This window comes from Cebus imitator, unplaced genomic scaffold (genome assembly GCF_001604975.1).
Source record: "Cebus imitator isolate Cc_AM_T3 unplaced genomic scaffold, Cebus_imitator-1.0 Scaffold326, whole genome shotgun sequence".
NCBI lineage: Eukaryota > Metazoa > Chordata > Mammalia > Primates > Cebidae > Cebus > Cebus imitator.
In genome coordinates this window covers 1922873-1932371 of record NW_016107641.1, presented here as the reverse complement: position 1 = coordinate 1932371, position 9499 = coordinate 1922873, and the positions used below count along the sequence as shown (strand labels likewise).

At 50.0% G+C, this 9499-nt stretch overlaps 1 protein-coding gene across 1 annotated transcript in view; it reads left to right on the top strand.

Annotated features, from left to right (window-relative positions):
* The first annotated feature begins 4581 nt into the window (after nucleotides 1–4581).
* DRGX (dorsal root ganglia homeobox) overlaps nucleotides 4582–9499 on the top strand; it is a 32947-nt gene continuing 28029 nt past the window's right edge. Inside the window, exons 1-2 of the mRNA XM_017504717.2 lie at nucleotides 4582–4990; nucleotides 9094–9191. Coding sequence (XP_017360206.1) covers nucleotides 4957–4990; nucleotides 9094–9191 — 132 coding nt within the window. The 5' untranslated portion in view covers nucleotides 4582–4956. The remainder of the gene's footprint in view (nucleotides 4991–9093; nucleotides 9192–9499) is intronic.

Here is a 9499-nt window from a genome sequence, read left to right as displayed (position 1 = left end):
TATATATATATATATATATATATATATATATATCCTGTTCCTAAGTCCCCTGGAAATCCGGAATTTCAATTAACTTCTATGTTCTTCACATATTCTCTCACGTTTAGCTTAGCTAAGCTAACTTTTCCTGGAAATTTCCAAAACTGCAATATAACAATAGAGTTGCTGACAAGTAGAGAATATGCCATATTCACACTGAGATGTATCCACTGGGGATGATGCTAGAGAGCCTTTAAAACATTTGTAAAAATATCAAAACAACAGCACAAACAACCCAGGCGCTTCCAAAACACGTAATTAGGAGTTAGGTGTGGTTTTTATACTCCCTGACAACTGAAAGTATTTTACCTGCTTAACCTCATTGTTATGGGTTTTAGCCATGTGTACTGAAATCATTGCTGCTAAGGAAAGTTTTAAAAGGGAGGTTGTGAAAAACCCTTCTAAGCACAATTAAGATATCAAATCCAACACACATTTTTGTATTTGGGCTCAAAAGATGAGGACAGGGGTGTCTCCAAGTATTTTTCCAATTTTCCTAAAATGAGTCAAACTGTAAGAAACGAATACTATGCATGGTATTTAAGACCTCAGTTCGGAGCCTTCAAACCCCTACATTTTCTAAGGATTTAGAATTCTTTTCAAGAATCAATTTAAAATGATTTATAATTCAACTGAAAACAATTGAGGGCTTAGATGCTCACATTTCCAGCTTTTTATTGCTGCTCTTAGTGTTTCTGAGATGACAGTTTTCCCTTCATAGAACCGGCTTAAAATTAGAAAAATCAAACACCCATTAGAGAAAGCAGATTTACTCTGCTGTTAATTGATACAGAGATGTAAAGCTTCCATCACCTGGGCAGGAGCCCAGCACATCCCTGCAGATAGTCGCAGGGGCTAGAACCTGGGGGGTCAGCAGCCCACTCACTGGGCCTGAGCCGGAGCTGTCAGCCTTTGGTAGCCAAGCCTTGAATTTTCAGCACTAAGACGTGCGGCACTGGGGAACTGCCTCTGCAACAACATCTGCACGCCAGTCTTAAGGGGCGTGTGTTACTGTCTTCCCATTTTATTTTTAAAAACATGAACAACCTTGAAAGTTGAACTCCCCACCCTGAGCTGGCTTCTCTCTGCCCTATGGGACAGGAGGTAAAGTAGCACACCCTATTTAGCAACCAGGAAATGATTCTTGGGAATGGAGATGCTGTGGCTGTGGGTATGAAATGCGGAGAGAAGGGGCACTGAGGACCCAGGATTGTCTCAGCACAGAGGCTGGAGGCGGCCCAGGTGGGGGTGGGGAGCGGGGAACTGTGAATCTGCTGAAATACGACCCTGAGGTTTTAACTTTAAATAAGCATTTTCGTCCTAGTGGAAGCCCCTCTAATGTCTCCAGCAGCTTTGATTTTGGAACACGTCACATTTCTCATTAAAGCAATCACTGTTAAAACATAAAGCAACACAGGATTTATTTCTTCATTAAACTGATGATCCGTATATGAAGCCAATTAACATTATGAGTCTGGTGAACATCAAGTGTAAAGAGGTTAGAGAAAATTAAAAGCAGTCACCTTGGTCTTTAGATAAAGAAAGTACACTTTTAGGTTGTAAATTATCAGTGTCCAAGCGGGACAGATCGGCGAATTTGGTTAATTGGAAATACATTTTACCGCACGAGAAATAAGGAAAAATAACCTTTTCGTTACTAACGCCCTTTTTTAGGGGGAGGGGGACCGTAGAGAACACCTATCAGTCACTTTCTGCCAGGTGTCGGAGACCTTCGGGAAAAAAAAGGGGCTGGCGTCATCAAAGTTTGCCGTAGCCTTTCGTTTCTAAGGTTGTTTGGTTGGTTGTTTACTCGCCGTTTTGCCAACGGGAAGGAGCCCAGCCTAGCGGCACCGGAGCACCGACCAAGGCGAGGCCGAGGGTCCGGAGCCGGTTTAGAGCCCCGCGAGGTGGGTGTGTTCCGGAGCTCGGCTGATTGTCCAGCCAGGGAGGCCGCCGGACTTGCCTCCGGGGCCGCGGGACGGTTCCCAGCTGCAGTCGCCCTGTGGGAGCGGCGCGTGGGACTTCGGAGGAGGGAGTTCTGCCCCTGTTGCCAGCGCTGAGCGCGCTTCCGGAGTAACTTTGGTAGATTTAGACCGGGAGAGGAGTGGGTCGGTTCCCGAACGCCTGGGGTCCAGCCCGGCAGATCCCACTCCTGAGCAGCGAGGGGCCCCGGCTGGGCCCCAGGACCAGCTTCTTTCTCCGCAGCAGCAGGGTGTGAGTGGGAAGGGGAAACCGGCGCCTCTGTCCAGGGTTCTGACCTGCCAGGATGCTCGGCGAGCGCGCGGTCCTCAAACCTGGGACGCGCCTGTCTCGTCCCCGGGACATCTCTGGGCCTTAATAGGAACCTGCCTCTGTCGATGTCAGGGATGGGGAGTTGAGACTGGCGTTTAGGTGTCATTGGTTTCTGGTGCCAACGCAGCACCCCGTGCTGGGCTGCTGCCGCCGAGGGTTCCCGCACATACCCTCAGGTGCGTAGGAGCATCTTGGCTGAGGCTGCCCAGAAGCCGTTAGTACCTCGTTTCATGGCCACCCGGCTCCCAGAGCTCATAGGCAGGGAGCTGCTGCTGGGGCAAAAGGGAACCCCAGGGAACTCTCGCCAGACTTAGGCGGCAAGGAGAGCCTCGGGCTCTTGTCAAGAGCTCCAGAGAGCAGGGGCCCTCTGAAGGAGACAGGGACAGAGGCAGCGAGCGCGAGCCAGTCTCTTGACCTGGGCAAAGGGAGGATTGGCTCCAGGGGCTCCCAGCCCACTCGGCGTGAAGTGGGATCGGCCCTCCACTGCCCTGACGGCCCCCGCCTGCCACCGCACCCGCCTCCGGGACTTGCCAGCTGCTCCTCCCGGCTGGCCTCCTGTACTCTCGGAGTCGGTGGCCCTGTCGGAGCTGGCGCCGCGAGCTCTCTCGCCTCTGACCGAGCAGGAGTTTCCTGTGGTTCTTTCCCCGAGGCAGAGCCGACTCTGCTCTGGTGCGACTGAGCCCAGGAAGGCCCGCTTCACTGAAACAGGTCCAGGCTTGCCTCAACCGGAGCGGGGCTGGTCTTTCTCTCTGCTGTTTTTGGAGGGACGTCGACGCGGCCGGGACCCAACGCTCTGTCCTGAAGCTCTACGCTCCTCGTCCAGCGCTGGTGTCCAGCGGCCGGCCTGCCAGGCCTTTTGTTTCCAAAGCGCTGTGTCTTTAAGATCAAGGCTGAATCCCCGGCCATGCAGGGACCCGACCCACCACCTCGCCAAGGCTCCCTAACGAAGCATTAGAATGTTTATAAAATATTCAATTTATGTAGTCTGTCCAAGAAGCCATCGTCCCAAAATAAAATCAGCAGTCTAGACTGAGCACAGACACCAGAACTTATCAACAGTTGTCTGACTTGCATCTTCTGATGCATCTTGAGTGGGTCATAATACCAACTTTATTTTCAGTGGTGCATAAATTAATTACACGCATTTAATAACCAAAATATCATTATATTCCCCCTTTAATATCATAAAGGCTTTCCGCCAGGGAAGCACTTAATAGTGCAGGGGGCCGTAACGGGCTATTATCCTGGTGTAATGCTATTACAGAACCAATTATGCGCCATTAGACTTGCTTTTTTTGCAGTTTATGTGATTTGATCCAATCCCGCGCCCCTGACTTGAAAATTTCAGCCCGGTACTTTAGAGTTTAATTTTCACCCAGGCAGAGAGAAGGGCGGTCTCTCTCCGCTGAGTGTCTGCCTCGGATGCATTTTAAAAGTAATTGCAAAGGGTCCCATCGCATATCATTTGCATCGAGAAGCGAACATAAATTCAGGGACCCCTTGCTGAGAACAAAATCAAACTTTCCTGTTGTATGATCGCTTGGAAAGGGAAGCCGTGTGCAAAGAGTCCCCCCAAAACCCAACCGGCGGCGACAATTAGCAGCGCTTTGTCAATTTGCAGCCCGGGAGTCGCCAGGCCTTTGACAAGGGCAGCCCAACCCAGGCTCTCTCGGAGAAAGGTTTGCCTCTGAGAGGACATGGGGTGGGGGTGGGGCGGTTGGGGGCCAGAGTATTTTCAGAAAATGTGTTTTTTTGGGGGTGATGGTGGTGGCTGTATCTATTCTCTTTTAAAAGAAAAGAGGAAAAAACATTCCTGATGTTTGCTGAGAAATGACGGATTTTTTTTTAACACCACGTGGGCCATTTGTAAGGCCCAATAGACCTATCCAAGTTACTCGCTGTAGACAGCGCTGGAAATAATCAGATTAAGGCCAATTATGCGTGAGATTATAAAGGCGAGTGCTGAGCGGCGGCGCGCTGTAGACAGACAGCAAGACATCTGGCCACTTCCCGAGTCACTTCTCTGGTCCTGCGGGCGCCGGCAGCGCTGAGTCCCGCCTGCTGCCAGCTGAGCAGGGCGTGCGGACCGGAGGCGGTCACGCTCCGGCCTCCTCGCCCGCCGCCCGCCAAGGTATTCTCGGCTCCGGACCCACTCACCCGGCCCCGCACGCCGGGCCTTGGGGCTCAGCTGCCTTCCTGGCCTGAGCTGGGGCGCGCAGATGGCCGTGTGCGCTCGCCGGACCTGGCTGCGGTGGCCGGGTGCAGGGTTTCTGTCGGGGACCTCGGAGAGCCTGAAACTATACCGCGCAGGTTTGGTGCTGGGGCCAGAGTGAGGGCACGGCAGTCTAGGAGGTCCAGGACACCCGAAGGACTGCCCCGTGGGGTTTCCGCTTGCGACGGAGCTGCCACCTTCCCTCCTGTTCCCCGCAGTGGGCTGAAGGCCTTGGAAGGGGCTTCCAGGAGGGGAGCTCCGGGTGCGCCCTAGGGCCAGGCGGGAGCGCTGGCAGTGGGAGACTTGAAGCTCAATCGCTGTTTGCTTTGCAGCCAGGCAGAAGCAACGCGCGCCTGTCAGTTCCGCCGTCACCTTCCCAGGTCCCGGCAGTCCAGCGGATCTGACCGTCGGCGATGTTTTATTTCCACTGCCCGCCACAGCTAGAGGGTAAGTGCCGCGCCCTAGGCGCTCCATGAAGCCAGAGCGAGACAGAAAGGGCCGGAACAGCAGCAGGGCTGGAGGTTGGTGGGGTCCCCTCCCCATGGGGAGCACAGCCTCTTGTCGGTGAGTAGGGGCACCCCTGGCCCCCTGCCCACACCCCGCTCCATCCCCTCTCCTGCTTCCCGCCCTGTCGCCACCTGCCTTCCACCTCCCTCCCCGCCTGGGCCAAGACGCCCGGGGCTGTGTGTGCCGCGGGGACCAGCAGAGTCCTCCCAGCACAGATGCTGGTGTCACGCCTCTAATCGGGCTCCCCAGCCCAGGGGGCCGCATCAATCTTTCACGGTGCTTTTGCAAACATCCCAGAAAGCGAAGGCGAGTGGGCCCGACATGTCCTGGCCCCGATCAGGAGCTGCAGGAGCCTAGAAGGGCCCACTGCTGGGCTGCTCTCGCTGGGGCTGCTGACGAGAGTGCTGTTTGCTGGGGCCTGTCTGCCCTGGATTCTGGGCAGCTTAATTCCCTTCACCGCCGCCTGGCTAACCCTGGAACCAGGTGGCCCTGCCCACCACCTGCAGGGACTGGCCTAGCATAGTTCCTTCTCTGTGACTCACTAACCCTAAACGCCGACAACTCCCGACTCCCCCACGCCAGAGTTTCCATCTTTGAGGGTCTCTGGGCCTAAGAATAAATTTTCCCTCAGGATCCCTAGTCTGGCTTCTGCGGCCAATTGTTAAGGGGCGTGGGTTGGTGAGAAGGGGACAGTTGGGACCTCTGCATACCCCTGCTCAGGACCTGGGGGATCCAAGGATGGGCTTTTCACATCAGGGGCCAATTAGTAGCCCTCAGGTGAGCCAGCCTCACACTCTGGGTTTTAATGGGGCCTTCTGCAGAGCAGCAGTCTCAGCCCTGGGGTATTGGGACTTTTATTACTGTGGGACTGGCATTTGGCAACCTACTCCTTTGATTTATTATTGTGGTAAGAGAATTTGGGGGTCCAAGTAGTTGTGGGAGACAAGAGGCAGGGTAAATGTGGCGAGGCCCTGGGGGACCTGAGGCTTCAGGCATTTCTTGTCCATCTTCCCACAGGCTGCCCTGAGCAGTGGCTGAGCCACAGAAAGTTTGCTTTTGTTTTTCTCATAAAAGCTCTTAAGAGTCCATAGGATTTTCTAAAGGAGGCTAATGAGGACCAGTGTTTAAGCCCTGATAACTGTCAGCATTCCTAGGAAGGGAAGGCCATACATTTGCCTGCATTTCACCTCCTTTTATCCCCAAGGTCCCATGCAGGGTGGGTTTTATGGAAGGGCAGGAGAGGGGCATCACCTGACACTGTACCCTAGGGGTAGAGGGAGACTCTCTGAATGTTGAGGGCACTGTCTCTGTGCTTCTGAACCTGGGGTCTGGACTAATAGCCACCCTTCTGGTCAAAGTGGGAAAGGCAGAAGTTAGGGCATTTGGCAGTCAGGGGACATCATGGTTGACTTAAGGGGAAAATTGTCTGTGGGGTGGGCTGCAGAAGTGATTTAGGGACAGTCCTGGCCTGGCCTGCCATGGCCCCAGCTCTCAGCCCAGCTCAGGGGGCTTACTATCCTCCCCACACCCCTGGCACATCCCACCTCAGTGCTGACTCTGTGATGGAAGAAAAGGAGATGGATCTTTAAGAGCCTTTCATGCCTTTGTAGATGTGTTTCTCTGTCAGTTTTGCAGAAAGGAGTGATTTAATTTAGTTTAGTGTTGCTGGGTGAAAGGGATCTCCTGCAAATGGAAAAGTTGAGAACAGACATTTGGAATATGACATAATTATAGCCTGTCATTTTTTTTTTAATTTATTTTTTTTTAATCTAGAGAGGCGTTAAAGGAGAAAAGAAAGCATGGCTCATAATCTTTCTTCTCAGATAATTTTTGCTGATGTTACATTAAAAAGTACCTCCCTGAGAAGTTTGAATACAACAGAAACTTATACATTGAAAAGTGAAATCCTCCTTTTCCACGTCTTCTTATAAAAGTATTTTTTTGTGATTCCTTCAAAAAAACATGATTTAATTCTCATTGTTTTGCCTGATTTGCACTAAAATTATATTAATATATCATTCTGTACCTTGGTTTTTTTTTCTTTTTTTACTTTATAATGTATCCTGGAGATTTGTTCATGCCAATGGGTATAGATCTACTGATTTCTTTTAAATTGCTGTGTAGTATTCCATTGTATGTTGTGGAGAAAGTGTCTGCTGATGGGCATTTTGGTTGTTTTCATTTTTTTTCCAACTACAGTGTTTCCAGAAATGCCTTTTCTTTCTATTTTGGCACACTTTGCAAATATTTTCATAAATTAAATACCTGTATGTGCACTTAAATTTTTCATGGATGTTGTCAAATTACCTTCTAAAAATGCTGCACCCAATTTGTACTACTGCAAATGGTGAATTAACCTGCATACCTTATGACACGCTTATCTGTACTGGGTGTTGTTATGCACCTCATTTTTTGCCCACATGTTGGCAATAATATTTCATTGTTTTGTTGTATTTTGTTGAATTATCTTCAAGGTTTAACATTTTCATAATATTATCAACCATTCTACTTATTTTTAAGTAGAAGTGCTATTCTCATTTTTTCCTCTTTCCTATTAGGTTGTTAATCCTTTGTTAATTTGGTGAACCGTCAGCCTTTTTTTAGGATTCAGTTTGACATGCAGTGTTTCACTTAAAGATACTGCGTGTACTTGTTGTGAGCCAATTTGGGACCATGAGGTATACATGAGAAGACTGAGGGAGATTGTGATTGGAGATCCTCAGAGATTGTATTCCATCCTCACCAGTCAAGTGCTTTGTTTCAAAAGGAGACAATTTGGTTTCCTGCAAAAGTAATGAAAATAAGACTGCTTTGAGGCCATTCCTTTTAAGTTTCCAATGAGCTGCAGGGAAATATGTGTAACCAGGGTTTTGAGGAACAATGTGATTTGGACAGGAAGGTGGAAGGAGAAGACAGTTGGGGTGTTTGGCAAAGGATATGGCCCTGGAGGGTGAAGGAATAACTAGAAGGAACTTCCTCTAGTAGACAGAATTTTAAGAAGCCCAAAGGACTTTGTTTCTTTGAGACTGAGACCCTTCTGAGGGTCCTTGTCTGGGGCAGTGTAGCTCCAGAGCCCCTGATGCCGTGATTCCGAGAACAGAGCCCGTGGCAGGCCAAGTATTCACTGGTTAACGGCAACTTGCTCATTTGTTTTCCTAAGAAGCCATTGTGGACTATCAAGTAAATAGTGCACATTTGGAAAATGATCTGAATGCACGTTTGGGGCCAAACTCTGTTCTGGCTTTATAGTGAGCTTTGCAGGCTGCTGGGGAGGACAATGTCTTTCTTTTTTTCGGGGAAGCAGAAGCAGTAGGTGCTTTATAAGGCCTGGCCAGGGGGTGGGGTGCCCTTTGAAAGCAGCCTTGTTCAAGTCTGCTTGGCATTTGGGACAGTTGCTATTGGTGCAGATCTCTTGTTAATTGACATGTATATAACAGATCCACTATGGTGCTGATGAGCTGTGACCAATGGTAATTAATATTCATTTATAAACTTCGTACCTCCTCGAGTTCTGCACTTCTAGGAGAAAAGTGCCATGAAAAGCTCTTGGTGTTTTCTTTCCTTCCCCAGCCTCCTCCAACTCCCAGGTTTAATCCTTGTTGTTTATAGAAACAAGGGAAAATAAACTACCAGGTGATCCAAAGGGAGACACATAGGCTTCTGTTAAAGGATCTGGGGTAGGAGTGAGATAAAGGCACATTGAACAGGGGTGCAGCTGGGAGCTGGAGAGCAGGTGAAGGCTCTGCCTCAAGCCCGTGACCCTTCCTGGTTCAGAGTCCAGAATTTCACAAGAACTGGACTTGGCCATCTTGGGAATTAAGGTCGCCACCCACCCTATGTAATAAGGATAACGGGTTTAAAGTCAGAGGTTTTGGGGACAGTGGAAAACAGGGGGATTTAATAGGAGGAGCAGAGAAATATCTTTTGGGACAAACAGGGCTGCCTGCCTGGTGGGTCGGGTGGGTGCCCTCTGAACTGTGTCCAGGGGCGACCTGAGGACTGGGACCCCTTTCTGCCCAGGCTGATCAATTTGCTTCTGGTAGGCACTGCACCCTTTGGCAACCACTCTTCGGGGGATTTTGACGACGGGTTTCTGCGCAGAAAACAGCGCCGGAACCGAACGACATTCACTCTTCAGCAGGTACAAATGTTGATTCTCCTTTGAAACATCAGCTACTTCTTACCTCCCCCCAAATCAGAATTGAGCAACTCTTCTTTATCTTTAAAAATAAGACCAGTTGGGCTGGGCATGGTGGCTCACGCCTTTAATCCCAGCACTTTGGGAAACTGAGGTGGGTGGATCATAATGTCAAGAGATCGAGACCAGCCTGACCAACATGGTGAAACCCTGTCTCTGCTAAAAATAGAAAAATTAGCCAGGCTTGGTAGCATGTGCCTGTAATCCCAGCTACTTTTGAGGTTGAGGCAGGATAGCTTGAACCTGGGAGG